This window comes from Mauremys reevesii, linkage group 1 (assembly GCF_016161935.1).
Source record: "Mauremys reevesii isolate NIE-2019 linkage group 1, ASM1616193v1, whole genome shotgun sequence".
NCBI lineage: Eukaryota > Metazoa > Chordata > Testudines > Geoemydidae > Mauremys > Mauremys reevesii.
Window position 1 is genome coordinate 181864609 of NC_052623.1, and position 26211 is coordinate 181890819.

Below are 26211 nucleotides of genomic sequence, written 5' to 3' on the forward strand. Positions count from 1 at the left end.
GCCTGCAAAGTTAGGTGCAAGCTTTTTATAATAGGAGATACTGGACTTTGGTAGTAGGAGAAGGCAGTTTGAATTGATTAGGTTGTTCACCATCCACAACAGTTCCGCGGGATGTGACTTTACAAAGACCATGGTGGAGGAAAAGAAAGATTCAGTGTTACCACCCCTTCTTGCACAGGGTCATTTGTGCTGCTGTGATCAGATTCAGATCCAATTTTCCTTCAGTCTTCTTACTGCCTGCTTCAGCTGTCAAAGTTTATCATTTAACCATGGTGACTTATGTGGACAGTGTGGATGGAACAGATGACTGAGGGGCATTGCATCAATGGTTCAGGACACCAGATGGTTGTAATGTCCCACGAGTGCCTCCATGCACTGGTCTAGTTGCTAGATGGCATGTTCTTTCAGGATGGTCCAGAAACCCGCTGAGGCCCTGGCGGCTGTGCAGGCAAGAAGGCCTGGACCTCAGTTTGAAGTACTGGTAATTGATGATTGGACCTTGATAGGGACATGTTTACTCTACCCTCCATGTCAATACCCAAGTGGATGATTAAGATTGTGCTCTAGTTCTGCATTCTGGCATGCCAGGCGGCCAGCTTTTTCACCTGGTAGTCTTTTCACAATCTGCATGATGGACAGGAACAAACATAAAAGCTGCTGAGGCTTACAAGGCAGCTGGCCCACAGCAAACAACACATCCGTGAGACGAAGAGGAGCAAGTCAGCTGCAGCCCACAGCAAACTGCAGAGTCATGTCCCAGACTGCCTACATTAAAGTTCAAACAGTCAGTCAGGCACAGTCTTGCTGCCGTCTGGTTTTAGCCCAGCAGTGGTCAGAGTGCCATTTGGATTTTATCTTTCCTTAAAAAACAAACAAACAAATAAACAAAAACACTTCCTCAAAATAAATGGCCAGTTGCTGCCCCGCACTGTAGGGTTTTTTTCTACCCTCACCTAATCTCTATGTGGTAGCAAGTCTTAATTTCAGAATATTTTACAGGAACCGAATGTGGCCCCACGTGTCTTACTCCTCTAGAGCTGGCCCTGTGTCAAGGAAATAAGCATTCTCTCTTGTTTGTAGCAGTTTGTTTGCCAAAGACAGTAGCTTCTCCATCAGTATGGGAAATGGGTGTTGTATTCTTGTGATTTTATGGAAGGTATTGCTTCCATTTGCCTTTCACTCCTATGAAAACAGTGATTTCAATTTGTCATTGACTGGTGCAGCACAGTGAGCAAAATTACATAATTCAGTGCAACACCCCAGAATAAATGTGCCATAATAACCGCATATGGCTTTTAAATGCATATTTACAATAGCTGCTCAAGGAATGGAGGGCCAGATTCTCTGCTGTCATAATTTTTAACCTCAATGGAATTATGCCAACAGCAAATACGGCCCTAAATTTTTGGAATACACTGTAGCACCCTCCCGCTTTTCCCTCTGGCATACCATTTATGCATCAGATAAATGTGACATACTGAATAAAAGTGCACCTACATATGATTCCTAAATACATAAGTGACAAGTACTTATGCACCATCATGCACACCAGTAGTAGAATGGTTAGCCTCAGTTGTTCTTTTTGTTAATTTTTATATAGCTTCTTACCTAATGAATTTATTGAATATGAAAGGGAGCAATCTCAGATCACAATAAAAGCTCTGCAGAATATAAAATAAGGGGATTCTGATTTTTAATTATCCCTGAAACTATTAATTTTAATTGATAATTTGAGCATTACTTGGCAAAACTGATCTTTTTACAGTATTTCAGCATGTAGAACTCATGGGTTAATGTTCCAGTAATTTTGTTAGTACACTAACATCCCAGTAGCTTTACTGTATATTGACTGCATCTATTACAAGTACAAAATAAAAAAGTAATAACAATACATAACAATTAGCATGTACACAGAAATTAACATCTGGGGTTCAGAAATGGTTTACAAGTTTTAATAACTTCAGCCTCACACTACACAATTTCACAACACTCCGGAGGGAAGTAGCTGAATTATGCTCTGATTCAGCAAAACATTTACACATGTGCTTAAATCACATTTAAATTATGCAAGTGCTTAATTGGGACCATAGTCTCCATTCTACAGGTAAGTAAATGGAGGCAGAGTGCAGTTGAGTCACTTACTAAGGGTCACACAGTATGTCTTTGAAGATCTAGGTATAAGACTCAGCTCCCTCGAGGTCCAGTCTGGTACTTTATCCTCAAGAGCATCCTTCCCCCTTAGAGTTGACAAATCTGCAGCTAAATGTTATGGTCAAGATCAGTTAATTTCACGTATAGTAGGGTTGTTACCTCCAAACAGAATGTTTATCCAAATTCTGTAAAGGGGAATATTTCAGGAGTAAAATATACCTCATAAAACCCTTTGTGGGACTTAGAGTGCCCATTGAAATCAGTAAAAGACAAAGACTCCCATTGACTTCAATGGATCAGTCCCTAAAACAGCCATAATATTTTATCAAGCGAATGTTTTTCAGGATGACAGCAATTGAAATCTGAATATCTTTCAGAATTTAAGTTAAAAAAAAAAGCTTTACAAATGAATGTTCATTCATACTGAAGTATGCACACTATGCAGATACATTCTGAATAGCTTTAGCACTAGAATAAGAGTAAGTAACAAGAAAGAGGAAAAATAGGGAGACAAATGCAATAAAATGTTTCTTCTTTGTTTAAAAATAAATAAATAAATAAATCTCCTCTCCCTATTCTGTTAAATTATTACATTGTGCTACTGGGAAACTGATGTGTGTCTTGCATCTAAACTGTCACTTTTCAAAGCCTGTGTTTTCCATGTACATTGTGCACAAATGAACGCAATGTAATTTCCTGCTCCGCCCTCCTACAGGGGCTGACAATTTTGCTAGGGACCCGTTAGAGGAAAACTGTTTTTAAAGCAGCAGAAGTAAAATATGCAGCTCATGCAGTTAAAGCCATGATAAACCCAAGCTGTCATATATTGATAACTGATGCCTGATAGCTTAATTTTATCATATTACTCTAGATCAAGAGCAGAGTGAGTGATATTATTAATAAAGCCCTAATACTGAGTGAACATAGCAATACTAATTTTATGGCTGTAAAGTTTTTAACTAATGCATAGTGCAATAAAAATGTCATGAAGATTAATGCCTGGTGGAATTATCTAACTCTAGATAATAAATTATCTTCCAGAGATGTATCCAAGATGGAATCAGATTGGTAAACTCCAGGTGAGAAATTTTGCCACGTATATTATCAGCTACATAATATCTTTCCTTTTCCTTATTTCTGTAATGCAGATATGACATCAAAGATGATTACACCTTACGCATTAAAAAGGCCATGAGCACAGACGAGGGAACCTACACATGCATTGCTGAGAATCGAGTTGGAAAAGTAGAAGCCTCTGCCACCCTCACAGTTCGAGGTGAGTGCTACAGTACTTGAGATAGTGTTATGTTTCATTGTCACTTTCTGACACAGTGGGCCAGATCTTCACCTGGAAGTGATGAGAGCTGGGCTCCCATTGGCTGGGAATGGCGAACTGCAGCCACTGGGAGCTGTGATCGGCCATACCTGCAGACACTTAGGTAAACAAAGCATCTCGCGGCCAGACAGGGGCTTACCCTGAACGAACCACGAACCAAGTTTGGGAACCCCTGGCCTAGATCCATCACAGCCAATGGTGCTATATTGATTTTCACCAACAGTGAAATCCTGGCCCCATTGAAGTCAAGGGCAAAACTCCTTTAATGGGACAAAGATTTCACCTCAGCTGAGAATCTGTCTCAGTATTTATAAGTGAAAGCACAGATTCATATGTATGTATGTGTCTAGCTGTAGGTTGTATTGCCCAACCACCCTCACCCCCGTGTAGACTGTTTTTCCATGTTCCTTTCTATAATAAAATTAGGAACAACATAAGTCAATGTATATTTATTTTATTTTTTAAATATTGAACATTTCATAATGGAGCCATCTGCCATTTTTTTCACATGACAGACTAACACCATCCCAAGAAATAAGAGACTTGGTTAAGTATAATAGTCAAAGCATAACCTTTTCCTCTGAAAATATCTTTGGACACTGGTACCCACCTATTGCCACCTATTGTTTACATAGTATAGTTGAATTTAGTGAGGAGGTTTAAAATCCCAGCAGCCTAATGAGTTTTTGGAAAGTACTCTGTGACAGTACATATGGAGATGTTAAATATGGCGAGAGAGAAAAAAAATTACATAAGAGTAAATAAAATATAATAATAGTTAAAATATTTTATTATTTCGTTCAAAAAAGATAAGCCGCAATTTTGATACAATGGGTATCACACAGACACTATTTCACAGTTTATTGGTGCATGATGAAGGTTTTCAGTAGAGCTGTGAAAGGTTAATAAAAACATTTTTAGCTTCATCTTCTCTTTTTTTCTTTTCCCCCCCATACCCATTAAATCAAATGTTCAAAATCTCTATGGATTGCTTTATTAGAACAGGGTCAACTGACCCCAGAGGCCGACTTCCATTTCCATCCATTTAATGCATGGACACAGTTCAGTTTAATTTGCTGAATTCAAAGAAAAAAAAGTCACCCAGTGGCTTTGCAAGGGGGGAGATGTTAGTAAAGTATATAACAAAGAAAAGAGAGTATTTTGATAATCCATCTGCTAAAATATTGCCATAATGTCACTTTAGATAATAAGTGATAATGTGGCTTTCTTGATGTAAGCTGAAAAAGGCTTTACTTGCTATTTGTTTGTGATGAGGATCATTCTTCCATTTTATAATTTGATAAAAATAGGCACAAGAATTAACTCTCAAAAAGTGTGCACTTCCTTTGTCACAGAAGGAATCACAATACCCAATAAATCCGGCCATTAGTTTAGTGGCCTTAAATTCTCCTAGATCTGTGTCTACTGTATACATTATTGGGTCAAGCCTTTCTTTTTACTAGCCTAGCCTTGTGATATGAGCAATGACTAGAACAAAGCAAAAATCCTTTGAACTCACTGGAGCTTGAACTTGCCCAAATTAAGGTGGAAAAAGGAAATATATAATTTAATCGATTTTCCTACTCTCAAGAAGATTTCCCATTATCTTTTTTTCTTGGCTTTATAATCTAAAGGCCATAGGCAGAGTGTTTATTCAATACAAAAGAAGCCACTATATTACAAGCATATTAAACATTCAGGATGTGACAGAAAATGAGAAAAGCTAAGAAATTCAATGTTGAATGCTTGACACTCTAGGCTCTTTGGAAACAAGGAACCCTAGGTAAACTTCCTTTGACTTCAAAGGGATCAGGATTTGGTCCTATTTTAATTAATGAAGGTCTTAACCCTGAATTACCAAACTTTTGTCAGCTTGTGTCATTACTGTATTTAATATAAAGTTATTATTTGAAATTACCTTACTTTCATCATATTCACTTTGTCCCATGAAAAGGGGGGAACAACTCACAAGCCTTAGAATTCACTGTGTGGGGTGGCCCTAGTCCTGTGTAACTTACGTGTCCATTGAAAACCCAGTTCTGAAGTTACATGTGCATGCGCGCACACATACGCAACCTGCCTGCCCCAGGTTAATACCCAGCTCGCATCCATGGCTCCATTTGACCTCATTATCCACAGGTGATGGCAGAATTTGAATTCCCTGACTGTACCCTCAGTCCTGTGGTTGGGAAGTTGCAGTTCTGTTCTACCTCTTGTCTTTCCAGTCCATGAAAGGGGAGGATATTTCATATTACCAAAAGCCATGGAACCTAACAAAAAGAGGAGGGGATGGAGGTTGCTATGCGCTGAAGTGTGTAGCAGATAGGAAATGGTTTAAAAGGAGTGGTTGTTGTGACAGTGCAGGGCTCAGGTCATAGGAGAAGTGAAAACTGAATAGGCCCTGACCATGTTACTTTACATAGGGGCTCTTCAAAACATAGGTTTGACCTTGGTCTCTGAGCCTAAATGAGCAAATGAAACTGGTTGCTAATAAGCTGCTCAGTGGGTAACACTCATTCTATTGCTAAAATAAGGTAAGTTTCATCTTCCCAGGTTTTAACCTCAAGTGAATTTTCTGTCCAAATGTTAAGCTCCTCTAAAAGGGATGTCTGTATTTTAATAACAGCAGGCCTGACAGCCCTCTCCCTCAACTCAGGTGCAATGAAGGACTACTACTATAATCAAGAAATCACTTGTTGCAGCAACTGCTTTCAATCTCAATATCAGTCTGAAGCAGAATTAACCTGTCAATCATTCAGCAGCAATTTTTTAGGAAGTACAAGTTTATCTAAGCAGTAATTTGGGAGGCTCTGAATTGAAATCCCTGTGGCCATTCCAACCTATTTGTTATATTTTCATCAACCCTGTCAGTGAAGAAAAAGTGATGTGCTGTAAGCTTTCGTGGATAGGAAAAATGGTGTCTTGGGCTTTTCTCCAGCTCTTACTGCAGTACTGACTGGCCATGCTTAAAATTCAATTGGTATTTAAATCAGACAGTGATGCCTTTCATTTATTGGCATGACATTTGCCAGTCTGTGGCTTGAATGGATGTATTCATCTAGGCCTAGAAGTTTGTGCTAATGCAAAGCTATTTTACTTCAATCAAGCATTAACAGTGATACTTGATGACGACATATGAACCTATCAAAAATGTTTCTCAGATGATTGGTTCCAGCCAGCTTATTCAGAAGCTGTGTAACTACTGTCTCCAAAAAAATGTAATAACAATAACTCTCAATTCAACAATAAAGCTGGGCATCTTACTTTCACTGACATTTGTGAGTTTAGAGATCACTGGAGTGTCCATAGTTAAATGTAACATTACACGTCATGCATTCTGACAGATTTTCTTTTCTTTTTTTTTTAATTTCTTTTTTATGTTCTCACCACTCCATTGTAATGTCTACAGCTCGCCCTGTTGGTAAGTAACCATCCTTCTATCCATTTTCGCACGGCTTCATGCAATGCTTCATCTTTCGTTTGCAGCAGCATTTAATTGACTTAAGCACAATTATTAATGTGCTTAATAGTGCTAACTTTCTAATGCTAGCCAACCGATTTTGATTGGGCAAGAAGTGCTATCTCTGAATTTGTTATTACATCTAGAATATCATATGTAATGGCATTTGCCAAATCACTAACAAATCAGCAATTATATCACAGAGGGGTGTGGTGTGGTTAAGCCGAAATTACTAATAGGATAATTCTTAACAGTTTGTGGATGTGTGTTAAGGGCTTAGTACAAAGGCCATTGAAGTCAATGAAAAACTCCTATTGACTTCAAATGGCTTTGGATCAGGCACTAAATGAGCAGCCCATTATGTTTTTTTTCCTGAAGTAAGAAAAGAAACACACACTTTGCACATACTGTGTCTTTTGTACCGGTGTAAAATCTTTGAAACAATATAGTTGATTATGCCCTGTTCTTGAATTGAAGAGAGGGTGGAATGGATTCCCTTCCTGTTGGAGGAGTTCATCGTCCTTCTGTATAAAGCCTGCCATAACTGATTTTTATCCCTGGATCATAATTCTTCTTTTAGAGTGTAAGTTTTGCCTTTGGAGTGCACAAGATGGCTGCAAATGAAAATATTGTGCATGCTAATACAATGTGCATAGGAAGGCTGGCCCTGAATCACCATCTGCATTTTGAATCCCCCTTCAGAAAATACATACCCTGGTAATTTCTTTCAAAACTTTGGTTACATTTGAAAGATTGAGCAAAATGAAAAGGAAGCTTGTCACTCACTGAAACTTATTCTTGTACTGAAAAATATTCCAAGGAAATCCATGTTTGTTTTATTTTCATTAATGGCTGTGGACTCCATGCTCAGGGGGATTTGCTAGATATTTTTTTTCCAGACAAATTACTATTGTGAATGTCATTGTTTGTAGCTACATTGTTTTTTAGAATAATGATTTCATTGTTTTAGCCTTTTATATAAAGAATTGTCTTCACTGCAGTGTCAGCTCGAGTTATCTATACTCAAGTATAGCTCAAGTGAGATGGTCAGACAGCAATGGAGTGTTTGTATTAGCAGCACAGAGTAGTTGAGTATCCACTGCACTCAGGAGCACTCGAACTTCCACCAACACCCCTTCATGGGCCAGCGAGTTTAAAGTTAAAGCAAATTGAACTAAAGATTTTTGTGTGTGTATGTGCGTCGGTTTGGGATGACATTTGAGTTATATCTCAAGCTAATACTGTGGTGAAGACAAACCCTTAGCATCAAAATTAGGGCTTAGTTAATAAACACTCCTGAAATGTACAATCCTTTACTCAGGCAAAATTATCATTAGTGTTGCGCCTGAGTAAGGTGTGAAGGGTTTGACATTATGTTTGTATACACAATTTGGAATTTCTTAAGCTGACTCTGAGCCTGATTTATACAAATGATCTCAATTAAAATCAATGGAATTACACCACTGTGAAAATGGAGTAAAGTTACTTTGAACTGGGCCCTTTGTTTGGGAGATGAATGTGACTCAGGCCTGGTCTACAGTAAAAAAAGTTAGGTTTACTCAGCTATGTCGCTCAGGGGCGTGAAAACTTCTGATCTAACCCCCCTGTGAAGATAGTGCTAGGTTGATGGAGGTTAGAAAAGCACTACTAATAAACAATAAATACCCACATTTTAGTGCAGTGGGAAAGCCAGTACAAGAAAACAAACATTTTGTTTTGGAAAGCTTTCTTTTTTCTCATCCTTAAAAGAGAAGGAAGAAGAAATTCATTAACTAAGGCTCTTTGGGCTCTATAAAGGCCACATTAAAAAAAAATCTACAAGGAAAGTAATAGACTTTTGCTGTGTCGATGCTTCATATTATTTCATACCCATTATTTTGTACTCCTGATCTTAAGCTATTCTATTTCCAAGCACATGACTCCTTCATAAGGGTGTAGCTTTGTGTTTGCCATACTAAAATTGTTTTGTTTTGTTACAAGTAGTCATTTGGTACAAAGAAAATGTCTTCCTTATTTAACTTATTGAGATGGCCATAAAATAGAGTGGGTTATTTTAAAATAATTATTGTTTAGTACAGTATTTGTTAAATTATTTAATTTGCTGAGAATAATGTAAAAATATCAGCCCTAATCATTGGGGTGGCAAGTTGTATGGGCCTGTGGTGCCTGGGCTTCAGCAATATTCAGGGCCTAGGGGCCCTGCTCCACCGATGTTTGGGGCTGGGTCTCTCCCATGGCCCCACTTGCCACCCCCACGCGCCTCCACCGAGTGTCCCCCGGCTCCCACTTGCTGCCCCTGTGTGTCTCCCCCAGCCCCAGAGCCTGCAGCTCACACTGACTCTGCTCTGCCGGCTCCTGGTATCAACTGTTACCACAGAGTCCTAGTGCCCCCATCCACTAATGGCAGGGAAGGTTGTCCTTACCCTGCCCTTCCTCCCTGGCTCTGAGCCTCTCCAATGCCCCAAACCCCTCATCCCCAGCCCCAGCCAGAGCCCTCATCCCCCCACACCCTAATCCTCTGCCCTGGCCCTGAGCCCCCTCTTGCATCATGAACCCCTCATCCTCAGCCCCACCCCACAGACCTCATCCCACACCCAACCCTCTGTCCTAGCCCTGAGCCCCCTCCCACACTCCAAACCCCTCATCCTCAGCCCCACAGCCCTCACCCCTGCACCGCTTCCTATCCCCAAACTCCCTCCCAGAGCCTTAACCCCTCACCTCCTCCTACACCCCCACCCCAGCCCAGAGCCTACACCCAAACTTCATCCCAGAGCCTCCACCCTAGACCTCCTCTCCCCCACTCAAACTCCCTCCCAGAGCCTTAGGAAGGTGGGGGGCAGAGTTTGGGGGTGTGGAGTTGGGGGGGTGGGTTCTGGGCACCACCAAAATTTCTGCAAACCTTCCACCCCTGCTAATCATATCAGATGTAAGGATCTACCAAGCAAATTTACTGTACTAGTGGTTGTATATTGCTTGATGTTTATCATTCATGTATAACTGAATAACTTTGCAAGAAGTCTCAACAACAACAACAACAAAATACTTTCCCCACAATACAGTATATGTAATTACTGTTCTTGAGGTGGGCCAGATGCACAAGGTTCAGATCTCCATTTCACCAGGTTTAGTAAATTCACATCAGGGATTTGGGCCAAGCCAATCTCTACCAACTGTCAGTAAGATTATAGGTTATGATAAAAGGTAATGATTGTTGATTTCTTAATGTTAAAATACCTAGACCTCTCCTAGAAACATATGACTATTTTTAATAGTGGTATATTTGCATGTAAGAGAACAACAACAGCTGCATGCAGTGTAGAATTTGAAGGATTTTGCTCTTTCATCCCATTCATGTACCAGAAGAGGTTCTGGCTCTCTTTATTTCTGCTTATGCTTCAGGAGAAAAGCATCTTTAAAAAAAAAACAAAAACCTGTACAACAAAACCAGGATATTGTTTAATGGAATGTTCCTTGAAATGCAAAAGAGGAGGAATTTTAATGCTCAAAGAGAATGTAATTCTTATTGCAAAATGAGTACTTTTAATTTTCAATTCAGTTTTTTTCCATGATAGTTTCAAATATTTATTTATTGAATTTATTTTTAACAGTTTTGTTTAAACTTCAGATGGAGCAGAAAAATTCAGGGCTCAATTATTTTTCTTGCTCACCATCTTTTGTTCAAGCAGCTAGTAGCATATAGTATACAAAAATGAAGCATGGTACTGCCTGAGGCAGCTTGTGAATTTTTAACAGTTCTTTACCAGATTACTCATCATGTTGTGATTTGCTGCTTGAAATAAATGTGTTGTCAATCTCCCAAATAGATGCTCTCTTTATTTATAAGCTTTTAAAAGATTTCCTATAGGAGTTACAACAGATGGGTTTAGGAAGCAGGATATTTATCCCTATTTAGCCCATTTACTTCTGTTATTTCACTCATCAGATGCATTTTCCAGATGAACAAGTTAATATTTTCACACATTTTCATTTTTGCTGTCTTTCTTATGGCAATCACACATTAGAATAACTATGAAAAGCCATCACCAAAGTTGGAAGGAGCCAAAAAGATTCATCAATCCTACAAAAAAGTATCATTGGCCCAATCTTCAAAAGTAACTGCTAAACTGTTTTGCCGGAGATGGAAAACTTAAAATTAAGTTAAAAAAGAATAAAATCAACTATGTGTCTGATGCTTCTGTTTACCAATCTTTTTTCCTGATCACTCAGTAAGTCATTTCAGATCAAAAACAGTACTCAGTTTTCAAATTAATTGCCTATATCCAATTGAAAGTACAGTTCTTTGCATTTCAGTTCCATTGTAATAAGTCAAGCCAACTTGATTTATGATACGACTCAACTTCCCAGAAAAGAATGCATCAAGAAGTTGGATTTCATTTTCAGCTTGTATAAAAAATATCTAACTGCAATTAACTAAAAATGGAGAGTTCTTTCTAACATGGAGTAGGCAGATAATATAGATAAGTTGCCTACTTTCCATTTGCCATGTGTAATACTAATTAGATCCAATCTATTCAAATTTAAGTGAAATGTAACTTTTTGATGCATTGTACCCTGTTCTGGGAAGTTGTCACATCGTAAATCAACCTGGCACAACTTAATGGCGTATCTGAAATGTTGCAGCACAATACATCTGAAATGCATAAAACTGTATTTTAAACTAAGTTCACTTTGTGGTTTGAAATGTCTTTGGTTAGATGATAAGTGAAGAAGATATTTCTCTCTCTGCAGCAAACCCTTTGTGAACGCTGTTATATTTGAGTGCCAGTCATGGAAATATCGCAGTTCACATTGGACTTTCAGGAATTATACATCATTATCAGAAATGCTGATTGTGAGATCCCACTTGCCAGGATTGTGCCATCTCTCGGTGGTAGAAATTCTGACTTGTCTGCTGCTGTTGCCTGTAGAGATTTGGCGGTTAACCAAGGCAACAACAGACATTTTGCAGCTAGCTCTTCCCTAAATGGAAAGTGAGTGAGCTAGAATGATTCTTCATTATTTATTAACTGGCGAACACTTTAGACAGATCAGTGATGAAATCAGAAAATAGAATAAACCTAATCACAGGGCAACATACACATTTCCTTGGGTTTTAGTAAGAAAACAAAATACTGAGGCAGTTTGGCCAGGCAGTTGTTATCCTTTTTAGATCTACTGGCCAAACCTTCGTGTCCACTTTTGTGCTGAGGCAAAAATTCCATTGCCTTTCAGGGAACTTTTGCCTGAGTGAGTGTTAAGTGAGGACTTGAGGATTTGGCCTTGCAGCAGTATGGCATTTATGTGTCCAAACTGGATTTTGCTGTAACTTTATTGGCTAGTAGTGACATAGAGACCCAAATGGCTCAGGTAAGATTAGCACAGGGATCGACAACCTTTGGCACACGGCTTACTAGGGTAAACCCACTGGCGGGCCAGGCCAGTTTGTTTACCTGCCGTGACTGCAGGTTTGGCCGATCGTGGCTCCCACTGGCTGCGGTTCACCGCTGAAGGCCTATGGGGGCTGCGGGAAGCAGCGTGAGCCGAGGGATGTGCTGGCTGCCACTTCCTGCAGCCCCCATTGGCCTGGAGCAGTGAACCGCGGCCAGTGGGAGCTGCGATTGGCCGAACCTGCGGACGTGGCAGGTAAACAAACTGGCCTGGCCTGCCAGGGGGCTTACTCTGGCGAGTCGCGTGCCAAAGGTTGCCGATCCCTTTCAGTTGAAGGAACAATAAGCTGACCACCAAACAGTAAAATACTGGACCTCAAACTTCTCCACCTCAAAATCTCCCAAACTCATCTGTTTTCTCTGTTTAGGCTTCCACAAATATTTGCCAAATTTGTGCCAGAATCATGATGTACCATTACAGAGTCCCAGATTGCTACAGTACAAGTATTCATGGAGAGCTTCATTAGTGATTGTTGGACCCCACAAGGATTTATACTTTCTGCTTGGATCCACAATTTGGGATGCTTATTGTCTGCTGCTTATTTGAATTTAGCCAACTCCATTGTGGACATTGAAATCAATGGGAGTCTTTCCCCTGACTTCAGTGGGCTTTGAGTCAGTCTACACAAACTGGGGCTTGTCCACACAAACATGAAATTCACAGCAAGCTGGTGTATGAATCTACCATGCATTAGCCTTTCACAGACTAACTGTCTATATGGACCTTGGTTGTTAATGCACTTTGATCTGCTCTTATTTGACCTTCTCTCTGTTCCTTCAAAGAGCGAGTGGTTTGTGTGTGTTTCTCCAAAATTTTCAGAGGCTGTCTGCATTTTGAACCACATAAAATCACAGAACAAGATAAGAATAAGTATTTTATTATTTATGAACTTCAGACTCTGAAGTTAAATTGAAGATAAAAACAATTAGTCTTGGAATCAAGATGCTTCTGGTGTGATAATAGAAGTCTGATCTTTTCCAAATAATTCCTTTTGTTCTTACTATAAAATCCTAATGGTGGAAAAATCCATCCAAAATATCTGTTTGAGTTCCATCATCTATGCCTGGGGCTTTATTACCTTTTCTAGGTAAGAATCCCAGCCCAGTGTAAGACAGTATGCATCAGCTCCCCTCTCCCCCATCTGAAGAAGAAAAATTGGGAGACAAATAATACATACAAGCTCATCGTTTTTCAGGAAACAAATTGTGCCCAGAAAATCCATGGAATTGCTTCAAAGTCAAGATGTACGACACAGGCTACTGACTGCAAGCAAGAAACTCCCTGTGCTAACCCAACACAGCTCCCCATCCAGGCAGAACAACAAGAGTATGGATATTCCAAACAATTCCATTAGTACTGACTGTGGTGCAGCAAGAGGATCTGCATAACAATACTAGTGGCTTCCCTACTCCAGTTTGGGACTATATCAAATCCAGTATCAGATTGGGAAATCCTCTTCATTTTAAAGCGAAACATTAATGAGATGGGTTCACCATCTCCTCCACCCTCCCTTGTTTCATGCTGAACAGAGTAACCAGTCAAAGATATTTGGGTTAATAATAAATCCGCAGTGTCATCCCTTCAGTTCTCTGTTATGTCTCCAAAGTGAGGGCTTCATCTGTGATCATATCGTGGTTGACGGTGATTATGTTTCACAAGAAGCGGTGAATAGAGTCACTGTCAACCAGCTCTGTATTCCTGAGAAAATACAGCTGCCTCAGCCAATGTATCCAATATTTAATACTTCACTCTCGGGTTATATGTTGTTAGTCTGTATCTGCCCATTTCCTCTACTCACAACAATAGAGCTCAAAGAGACCAATTCTCCCTCAACTAGTCTCCTGGATTGCCATATCCCCAGCTCATAGCAGCATTGTTTGACACTCTCCGCCTTGTAATGGACACAGTGCAACAGCCCGATCCTTAAATAGATATTTCAGTCTCCTTTTAGAAATATGTGACATAAACCTCCAAAAATGCCAATGCAATCCACACACAATAGTGGGTGAGAACCCAGCTTATTTCCCTCCCAACAATTCCTATGCCACCCTCAAAAGTGCTCTCATCTTCCTGAAATGGGACAGTCAACATCCTTCCCAATCCCATTATCACCAAAACCAGAGGTGCAGGTTTAATCACAGTACAACCCTCCAGGAAAGCAGTCATCAAAAATAATTAGTACTAATCCATAAATCCTCCCTATTTCCTTTGTTCTCCCCCACTTTCCATATCATAATCCCAATTTCAACCTCAATCTAAATATATAGAAAAAGAGGTTGGGAATGCCCATCACCATAGTATCTGAGTGGCCTTACATATATTTGTTTTAATAGGTAATGGACTCCATGCAACAGGAATTGGCTCTGCTCACTTTCCTAAACATTTAGACTCTTACTTGAACTCCAAGCTTTGCACACTGAGAAGAGCTACAAAAGGATCTCTCAAAACTGGGTGACGGGGCAACAAAATGGCAAATGAAATACAGTGTTGATAAATGCAAAGTAATGCACATTGGAAACCATAATCCTAACTATACATATCAAATAATGGGAGTCTAAATTAGCTGTTACCACTCAAGAAAGAGATCTTGGAGTCACTGTGGATAGTTCTCTGAAAACATCCACTCAATGTGCAGCGTCAGTCAAAAAAGCAAACAGAATGTTGGGAATCATTAAGAAAGGGATAGATAATAAAACAGAAAATATCATATTGCCTCTATATAAATCCATGGTATGCTCACATCTTGAATACTGCATGCAGATGTGGTCACCCCATCTCAAAAAAGATATATTGGAATTGGAAAAGATTCAGAAAAGGGCAACAAAAATGGCTAGGGATATGGAATGGCTGCCATATGAGGAGAGATTAATAACACTGGGACTTTTCAGCTTGGAAAAGAGATGACTAAGGGGAGGTATGATAGAGGTCTATAAAATCATGACTGGTGTGGAGAAAGTATATAAGGAAGTGTTATTTACTCCTTCTCAGAACACAAGAACTAATGAAATTAATAGGCATCAGGTTTAAAATAAACAAAAGGAAGTATTTTTTCACACAATGCACAGTCAACCTGTGGAACTCCTTGCCAGAGAATGTTGTGAAGGCCAAGACTATAACAGGGTTCAAAAAAGAACTAGATAAATTCATAGAGGATAGGTCCATCAATGGCTATTATCCAGCATGGGCAGGGATGGTGACTGTAGCCTCTGTTTGCCAAAAGCTAGGAATGGGCAACTGGGGATGGATCACTTGATGATTACCAGTTCTGTTCATTTCCCCTGGGGCACCTGGCATTGGCCACTGTCAGAAGACAGGATACTGGGCTAGATGGACCTTTGGTCTGACCCAGAATGGCCATTCTTATGTACCTATATGGAGCTAGACAATCCTGCCATCCTTCAGGAAAACACCTCCATGTGGATGTGAGTCTTGTCATGTGACCTACAAATTCCAAAGCCCATCCACTGACAATGTCATGATCTCCCCACCAACAACATGTGCACCTAAATCCACTGAAATATTCATAATGAATGCCACTAGTGTCCTGGGAGTTGGACAAAGAAGTGGTCACTGAGAGCCAGATCCAAACCCACTGTGGGCTCTACTGATGAAGACCAGGACTTTGAATTGGACCCAGACCTAGACAGACATCCAGTGGAAAGCGCAGTTATGATATGTCCTTACCAGACCATCCTGTGCTGCAGCATGTTGTATGAGACATAACCTCAAGGAGGCCTTCATATGTCATCTTTGATACAGCACGTTTCAATGGCTTGTCCTGGGAGTGCTGATAGGAATGAGTCGCTATAATTTGGTGATAATTTGATGGAAAAGACTGCAATGTTTTGACCAGTCGTCCTGTAGACAGAAAAAAAAATAATTTTGCCACTGCTACATCTAGAAGTTCAGTAGCAGTACTTGTAGGCTGTGGCATCACTTTGACAGCTAGGTGAACCAGATGCTCTCAGCTGAGGGAGTGGTCAGGGACCATTTCTTTAGAATGTACATGTCAATTAGCAGCACTTGTTTTGCCCAGAATGAGCCTCTCACCTGCTGCAGTTCTATATCTCCATTTCACCCAGTTAGAGGAGTATCAGGGAAATTTATCCTTGTCAAGTGTACGAAGAGTCATCTTATTCTTCAGCGTCATCTAATCCCTACTTCCAAATAAATAAAAAAGACGATGATGACAGTTAGTAATAATATTACCTAATAGAAGAGCAGATCTGATCTTTGTAGCTGTGTAGTACATCCCAGCAGTTAATGGAACTTTGAGTGTTGGGTAGAGGCTAAGCACACAACCCATATTGTATGGGTTATGAAAATGATGCATCTTAAAGGTGAAAAGATTTTAGAAATTAAACTTTCATGCCACTTGCAAACCATAAATTAATAAAGTGCAACTGGAAAAAGGCCTTCAGAATGAATTTGTTTTTGATCTCACAGCCTGAAGGCACATATGTTCCATCATGAATTAGAGATTTCATTTGATACACCATTTCCTTTTGAGGTAAACGTGTTAATAAATCATTGAAGTTTCAGTTGAGCTCCTATTTTTAGAACTTAAAGGTATCCAAAGTAATTTTCATGCTGTATGTCACTGACCATGGATATATAATAGCTGAAATTAGATGTTATGAAATCATTAATTCAAATTGTACTCTACAAATAGTAAGTGAATACATTTTAATTATAAATAAGCCCTTTTAATTTTGTTACTGTCACGCTTCTCTTGTGAAAGTTAATTTCATCGGGAGCCTGATCCAAACTCCATCAAAGTCAGTGGAAAGTCCCCCTTTGGATCAGGGCCTAGATGTTATGGTGTATTTAAAAATTCTTATCTAAGTATGCATAATTAACAAATTAATTAGGTTGTCACCATTTGACGCATTGTTTGGTGGACTATGTACAATGAGTTAGGTTTGCATAGTAGATCCTAGTGGACAACTGTGGACATAACTCTCTCAACGGTACTATTTGCACTGATTTTATTTCAGTTTTAGTTTCCAATAGTGATTATACAGTATATTTTACTACAGAATTTACTTTTAATTAAAATCAAAGTATATAATATATAGACCTAAGGGCATCTAGTTTGGGGCCGTTGTCAGTGAGGAGGTAATGACAATACAAGTCCCTTATGATTATTGATTACTGCTAGTACACAGCACCTCTTAGGAGAAGGCCAATAATTCTATTGTGATATTACTTCCTATAGGGTCACTACACTTTTTACTATGAAATTGTACATTTTACCTTGATAATTCGCCTGAGCTCCTGCCCTCTACAATTCATATTCTGCCACATTTCGTATAAGGTGACTAGCATTCAGCTGGGAGGAATGAAATAATCAGTCAAAATTTTCTACAGCCAATGCTTTATAAGCCCCATGTGACTCAGCATAGCCTTAGAATTCAGTAACACCCCTGGGTGGAAAAATGAATGGCTTGCAATCTATCCCAATGGGCTCATTCTGCTAGCTATTAGGCTATGATAAATGCTGAGGAATTCCTTTGAAATACTTTGCAATATTCATTGCTTCCCCCCTCCCCTTATTAAGGCTCTTTAACACATAAGCACAGGCTACCTTTTATATACCTTTATTAATATAGCATAAAGGAATCATTCACTCAGGCATGAAAAGATCCAGAAAGACAGGGTGCAACAGAATGCCACCATTAGCAACTTGAATTAACATACCAATACTCACAACTGCATCTTCGCTATCTTCATTTTAATTCATGCCGTAAAATACCATCCTGTGCTGTAAAAACAACTCTGAACATGATGTGATTAACCTTAGGGTCCCCCAGACCCTCATCTCAAAGCCCACTCGTACATGGCCTGTGCTTTCTATTCATGTTCAACCATCTGATTTCCATATAATCCTACTCGCCCTCACAAGCTGCTATTAGCATAACAGAGCTTTAGCATGACATTGATTGAAGCCAGTGCTTGCTGAATGCAGTATCAAAGCATAATTTGCCAGAAATCAAATCTAATTTACAGTGTACCATATTAAAATTTCTCAAAACACTGTTTCAAGAAAACTGTCCTAAGCCTCTAATCTTAATTCTTCTTCTTTATATTCTTGTCTAGTTCTCTGGAATTCAGGCAATATACTTTATTTTAGAGCCACTGTCTTTGACTTGCGCATGTCAATTAAACAAGAGTTTTTCCACTCCATTTCCCCAACCCCGTTAATGTTACAGCTGAAACAGTGAAGGGTATTTGGTTGATGGGCAAAACACTTCGTTTATTACATCACAACAGGTTCTTTGGACAGGTTTCCTAATGTGTTGGGTTTTTAGGTAAGTGCAACAATGTGTTATAGCAGTGCCTGCTAGGGCTGAAATGAGTTTATCTGATTAACATTTGTTTTAAGGCTTTAAAACTTATGGTCCAATGGCCAGGGCACTGAAGGGGGAGCTGAGAGACCAAGCTTCTGGTCCCAGCTCTGCCACTGACCTGCTGATATTAAGCAAGTCACTTAACTGCTCTGTCCCTCGGTTGCCTAATCTGTAAAATGGGAATAACAGTGACTACCCATCTTTGGAAACTGCTTCTATATCTGTCCCCTTTCCAATAAGTTCAAAAAAGCCCTAGAGTCATCTGAAAGAGGACAAGGTTGAACCAGTCCCTGCTTTAAGGCACACCCTGCACTCTGTAAAAGTAGTAGTGCTACCACTTTGGTGCCCTGAAGGTGACACTCCACCAGAATTCCTCCTGTTGTAAGTGCTAAATTTTATTATCGAGTCTCAATTATGGTTGGGCAGCCTGGCTTGGTAGGTAAATCTGTTCTAGTATAGTGAAGTCATGGTTTTCATCCGGTGAACACCATTAAAATCCAAAGTTCCCTATTAACAGAGCTGCAGTTCCACACTGCAGTGCATTGGCACAAATTGGGATACTCTTTGATTTCCCTATAAAAAGATCCATCACATCCTGTAGAGAGGTTACCCTGTATAGGGACATTGGAAAAGTAAGGTTTAGTCATTTTAGATGCTTTTCTTATGTTCCCTAAAAGTATAGTATAAAATAGATTAGCTAAAAGTTGACTGGAGGGGATGGTTTTGTGCTCTAATGACGAGTACCAGATCAAGGCATAGATACTATAGGCCAACTCCTGATGTCATATGATTACCTCAAAACCTCATCATTTATTTATTGATATTTTTAAATTATATTTCTAGCCCTCATAACTGCAGAGAAAAGCTTGGAAACGTGAGCATAATCAGTGCAACAATGTCTGCCTGAGTCTGCAGAAAGCCTGAAATGCTTGCCGTGAGGGTGTGAGCTGCCCTATTCATCTCAATGCATGACATGCTGCGGTGGCCTTTTCAGTACCACTCTAGAGAGGACTTTGTTTATGGCTCAATAAGAATAGCACAGAAACCCCACCCCTCCCATTCAAGCAGGTACCCCAGCAGCAGGGGTGTAAATACTAACCCCCATCTCCCACAATTAGCACCCCGCCACTCATTAATGAAGACAAGCCCTTTGCTTCTTCCAAGGGTTGGGGGACTTCTTCTGATGCTCCTGGAGATGAAAGTCCACAATGATGTGTGAGGGTGTTTCAGATTAATCTGGAAAAACCTGCCTGTGGTGTGTAGACATTATGGCACTTTTTGTAGAGCGAGGGTTTGCTTTCCCTGGCTATTCATCAGGTTGCTGCTCTTGCACCCTGAAATCATTGCATGAATGTGCATTGGGTTGAGAGAAGTATGGTGGAGAGAGAATCATGCTGCAACTAAGGGCTCTAGAAGGCTGTAAGCTGAGTTGAGAGTCTAGGGGCTGTACACCAAAACAGTACCATCGCTGTCAATACAGAGGCCACTCATAGATGACTGATGGAAGTTGAGGGAAATTCTAAGGCACAGCCTCAATCTCTCCCTCTACCCCTTTCGAATAGCTAGCAACTTGCTGGGCACTAACAGGATACGCAAACTGCATTCCTCAGTGGGAGCTGGAAAAGTCACACTCAGGAGTATGAGAGAGAAGGGGAGGCTCCTTATGCAGCACCCAGCACATAGACAGAGCAACTGGCAATATTTGAAGTGTGTTCGAGGATCCTTTGAGAGAGACCCTTTGGAAATGTAAAATACTGTGAATCCAATCATAAAATGCCTAAGGAACACCAGTTATTTTCAAAGTGGGGAGATTTTGCTTGCCATGCATTTTAAGTGTGTCACTTCCTTTATTCCCCCATGCTTATCATTCCTAAATTCAGCTGCCGTGTTTCCACCTTCCTCCTCCATTCTATCTTCATCACCTCCCATCTCCACATCATCGTTTCTCTTTCACTCGTTTCCTCTCCACTCCTTTCACCAGCCCTTCCTCCTCTTCCTATGCTCCCCTTTCCCCTGGTAAATTCACACTACACTGCTCCATTCCCTTCAACTGCTCACTTCTGACATTTCCCCTGGTCTTGGTCTTCCATGTATCTCCTCCCACACCACCAACTGCAGCCCTCCCTGCCAACTCTCACATCTCTTTGGCATCACAGTCTTCCCCTTGTCCCTTCTTTCCCCATTTACTCTCCCCTCTCCTCTTTCTGTTCTGTCTGGGATGCCTGCTCCTTCTCAACATAGATCACTGCCATCCACAGACTTTTAGCTCCTGCTGCCTTCATCTCCTTGCACTCATTGAAACCTGGACAATATCTCACACTGCCACTCTCCTTCATAGCTACTTCTCCTTCCCACACACATTCTGCTCCCACTCATCCCTAAAGAACCATAGGGGAGGCATTGGACTTCTCCTCTCCTGCCTCTGTCATTTCCAGACCCCTCCCTTCCCATTCATTTTTAAAAGTGTGATGAGAGGGACTGAAAAGGATGTTGGGGACATGCCAGTTCCATACCCTGGGGCTCACCACAACAAAGTACAGTTGCCTCTAGATTTAAGGCACAACAGTGAGCTCTCTAAAGTGCAGATGGTATGGGAGTATCAGTATTGGTCCAGGGGAGGCTTGAGAACAAGGTTAGAACATAACCAGCTTGTGCACCATAAAGTGCCATTTGTTGCCCCTCAGCTTTTATTGACATCAGAGCTTAAACAAATATGTGTGATTGTAATGCTTTCCTTCTTACAGCTGATGGAGGTCATATATGGAGATGCTTTCTTTTCTCTCTCTCTCTTTTTTTTTTTGTATTTACTAATTGTGTATGTACTAATTAATGAATGTCCTCTGGCATGAAAATGCATCTACATAATGCTGTCTTTTCCCTTTGATATTATTCATCCATTCTTTGAGAAATCTCCCTGAATTTTACATCATTTTTTCCTTACATTGTAGCTCCCCCGCAGTTTGTGATAAGGCCACGAGACCAGATTGTAGCCCAGGGAAGAACAGTGACCTTTCCCTGTGAAACTAAAGGAAATCCCCAGCCTGCTGTTTTTTGGCAAAAGGAAGGCAGCCAGGTGAGTCTAAACCCTTCATCTGAACACTTATCTCTTTTTTTGAAATTGCACATTATTCAGTATTTTAAGTCACTTAATTAACTCACTGTCTTTCACCTGCTCTGGGCACCTTATAAAGAGATCTTGTCTGCTTCATGACACTCCATAAATGTCCTTTAATCATGTTGTTGTTGATGCACATTTGTATTGTGACGCGCCCAGAGGCCAACCAGGGTGGGGTCCCATTGTGCTAAGTGTTGTACAGACATACAGAAAATCCCAGTCTGGATCCCTAAAAAGTTTTCAGTCTGAAACACAAGACAACAGGTGGATGGGATAAATATGGTATGGAGCGAAGGAGACAGGGTAACAAAAATAAGAGGATGTACACAATTTTTAGCCAATCAGGGGCAGTAATTACAACAGGGCACCTGTGTTGTCATAATCAGGTAGTAATAGATCTAACTGCCTGATTTGCACTGACGTGTGCCACAGTGCATGCAAATGCAGGTTTTGAGCATGCAGCTGTTTGCCTCCATAAAACTGGCATGCACAATTTCCGAGACTCATTTTGGAAAAATTTCCCCTGAGTATTTAGTGTCATTTTAATGACTGAGTTTCTGACACCTCCCTGGGCCAATAATGATTTCCTTAGCTTTAGATTTGAATGTGGTGCTGTCACTGATAAATCTTTGTGTAAATTTCCAATGTTGTTGCTTTGCCAAGACTAGTTGTTTCAGAAAACAGGCTGTCTCACTGTCTGGATGGTTTTCCTTTTGGTGGGTAAAGTTTGGATGTTGCAAACCATGGCCCAGATTCTCTCCTGAACATGAGCTCTACTAAGGGCAGGAGAGGAGGGCATCAGGGAGCTGGCTGTTGTTACATCCATGTGAGATACATTGCACTGGTGGAATTCTCTGCTGCCCATTTGTGGATAGTTACTTGCACTTTGTGGTACCTGAATTGTACAAATGGCCTAGATCTAAATAGAGACTGTAGCCCTGGATGTTAATATAATTTTTCTCCTGGAGTCAACTGGATATATTTTCATCTGTTACCCTTCTCCCAGGTGGTTAATGGTAGTTAGAAGGACCAGATTCAATGTGTCATGAGTCCCTTTTGGAGAATATTAAAATTAACTTTAGCCCCCACCTAGAATTCTGGGGAAAATAAATAAATCCTCTTCCTGTTGCCCTAAGCAGGCGGAACTTCATCACCACCACCACCATCACCCCCAAGCACTCAGGTTATGTCTACAGTTACGGCAGCATGTACACTGCACTCCCACCTAGCACGGGTATAAATAGCAGTGTAGACGGCGAGGCATGGCTTAGGTAAATAAAGACATGCCAGAACCCTAGGGTATGTACCCTACGCAGTTCTTTTCACGCACAAGCAATATCTCCCCCATATACACTGTCCCACTGCATACACATTGCTGGAGCCTTTCCCCACTACAGGGAAGCTACACTCTATAGTGTGGATGCAGCCTGTTTTTCACTGTGGCATGTAGCTACACTTGTCCTACATGCTACCACCAAGGCATTATTTTCATAGGGACATAGATTCTTGGAAAATGCAGCAATCCAGTAATATTCAAATAAAGATTAAAGCAATCAGGAAACCTGCAGTGTAATCCATTCAAATCCCTCCCACCAGTCTCAGTGAATTCCCAGTAGCCCTAGGCAAGAGTTCTCTGATCACATCACTCCACCCACGACAAAACTTGCTCTTGGTTTGGGTCAGTGAATATTAGTAGCCCAGCATTCTCTGCAGATCTGTTTCTGGGCCTGTTAAAGCTGCTTGTCTAGTCCCACCATGAGCTGCCACCACCTGACCTCATTGAAGTCCCATCAGCTTATTCACCATCTAATTGTGCCTTTATAACAAGGAAGTGAGTTAAGAATGGAGAAAGTCTGCATCCTGTATAAAAGCTTATCTTCTTAGAATGTTAGAATGTGGGCTGGTATGGCTGTGCACCAAGGTGTCCAAAGACATCTTTATTACTGCACATATTAATTGAGGCCCCAGTTGTGCAGTCATAAGATCTACATGAGTGGAGCCTCGGACCTGTGCAAAGGTTTACCCACATGGAGCCACAATGAAATTAATGGAGTGCTGCATGGGGCGCAATGGTCCAATTACAGGATCAAGACCAGACTCAATATCCTATGTTCTCTGGGGTTGTGCAGCTACAGCAGTACATGCGTGTGCAATTGTTAAGTTGTTTAAGTTGATTCTTCACTCAATTTTATTAATTTGATTATGCGACATGTAAGGAAGCTCAGATCTAACCATCAAATACGTGGTTCTGATTCTTGCAAGGTGCAGGATTGTGGGCCTCACTAAGGAGCAAATTGTTCCAGGAGGAAAATATAATAGCATTTTGAAATTAAACCAGGAAATGCTGATGTGCTAGCAAACATTTCAAAAACCCTTCTTGTAGAGGGTTTTAATAACATGGTAATGTTTATGTAAAGTGGGCTTATAGTGTCACGCTTGAATCTAATAAAGTGGACATCCATCATGTTGTAATAAAGAGAAGAGCTTCTAATTAAAGTAGGGCATCATTTGCAGGATTAAAGTCATTTAGTGTAATTGAAAAGTGTTAATACTCTATTTTATCCTCTTCCGTTGGTATCACTTCAAGGGTAAAAACATTTTAAGGTGAAAATGTGTCTTCTGTCTTTAATTGAATGTTATTACCTACTGATTGTACCATGTTGAAGCTGTTTAATTACAAACCTGGAAAATTAATTACAATATTGAGAACCAGATCCCGTAGGGTTAGAATGTTCTTTTTTGGCAAATAAAGGCAACATAAAATTGATATCTTGATGTTTATAATCAAACCTTGAAACATAGCTCAATGTGATTCATTATACCCGCATGTTCTTAATTGAGCAACAATGAAACAACAAAGGTTAACCAGGTTAAAGTTACCATCCTAATATAAACTTTCCAGGTTTGAAATAAGACACTGTTCCATTAAATAGCAAAGTCTCCACTTACTATATTTTATCATCGAAATGAAGAGTACAATACCTTGGCCACACCTAAGGTTAACATGTGAGGACACTGTATCTCTGAATGTTTACTCCTTGCCATTTGGACTTGCAATGTTTTCTTTGTCTCCGAGGGAATGTCTACACTGCATTTAAAATCCTGTGGTTGGCACATGCCAGCTGACTTAGGCTCCCACGGTTCAGGCTAAGAGGCTATTTAATTGTGGTGTAGTCGTTCAGGTTCAGCCTGCAGCCCAAGATCAGGGACTCTTGCACCTTGCAGGTTCCTAGAGCCCAGGCTCCAGGCCAAGCCAGGATGTGTACGCTGCAATTAAACAGCCTCTTAGCCTGAGCCAGGCGGACCTGAGTCAGCTGGCATGGTTGGGACAGACACAGATTTTTAATTGCACTGTAGACATACCCTTTGTCAAGAAACTATCTTCCTTGCAATGCTGCTGTTAGTGTTTATTGTAATACTGTGTAGAGCTAGTCAAGCTAGCCCATTCCAGTGATTACAGGGAATTCTTCATCCTGGACCTGTTCCTCCATCCTGTTTCACTAAGCACAGCCAGCTGGAAGGGAGGGGAATAGTTCCCTCTGGAACAATCCTTGTGCCAACTTGTGCATCAACAGCTGATCCTTTGTGTTTGGTAGCCTTTCCCCCCAAAGCTTAACAGCAGCACTCCAATGAAATGCAGCAGCTTAAGGCAGTGAATTTACTCTTACTAGTCTCTAGTTCCTAAACACTGTGGGCAAAATTAATCCCCGGTGTAACTCCATTACAGTCAATGGACATAAAGCCATTGAAGTCAGTGGAGTTATGCCAGGGATGACTGTGGCCCTCTGTGGGCCAGCATGTCACCATTAGGCCTGAAAGAGCGAACAGTTTAACTGAATCCACTTACTTTATTTTAAATTCTTTTAAATTTACTCTGCGGTCAATTTATGGCAATTTATAATCCATGGGGTCTAATTCTCAAGGGTGCTGAGCCTCATCAATTCCCACTGAAGCGTAGAATTCACTGGGGCCCAAGGCCCTTCAGTATCTGGCCCATGCTGAAGAATCAAAGAAGGATGGTCACATAATCGGAAAATAATATTTTGAATGCAACAGTGAAAATTATTATAAACCCTGATTTGTACTACCTTGTGTTGCCGTCCACAAATCGTCAAGATGGATGATGAGTGGCTCCAAAACTCGGCCACATCAAAATTCTCACACAAGTGGGCTTTTATGCTCATTCTTCATTCAGCGCTTGCTTACACTACAGATCCTTGACCAGTATAGCTATTCCAGCAGAGCCCCCTAATGTAGACACAGCATAAGCCAGCAGAAAGAGTTCTGCTGGCATTGTTACACCACCTCCCTGAATGACATTAGCTAAACCGACAGAAGCACTTTTCTGTTG

At 40.5% G+C, this 26211-nt stretch overlaps 1 protein-coding gene across 17 annotated transcripts in view; it reads left to right on the forward strand.

Moving 5' to 3' along the window:
• ROBO2 (roundabout guidance receptor 2) overlaps positions 1 to 26211 on the forward strand; it is a 620357-nt gene that overhangs the window by 458544 nt on the left and 135602 nt on the right. For 12 of the 17 annotated variants that reach the window (XM_039529402.1, XM_039529445.1, XM_039529500.1 and 9 more), the window contains exons 6-8: positions 3300 to 3427; positions 6897 to 6908; positions 21694 to 21818. In XM_039529402.1, coding sequence (XP_039385336.1) covers positions 3300 to 3427; positions 6897 to 6908; positions 21694 to 21818 — 265 coding nt within the window. The remainder of the gene's footprint in view (positions 1 to 3299; positions 3428 to 6896; positions 6909 to 21693; positions 21819 to 26211) is intronic. The other 5 variants (XM_039529419.1, XM_039529462.1, XM_039529517.1 and 2 more) reach the window with 1 other exon arrangement.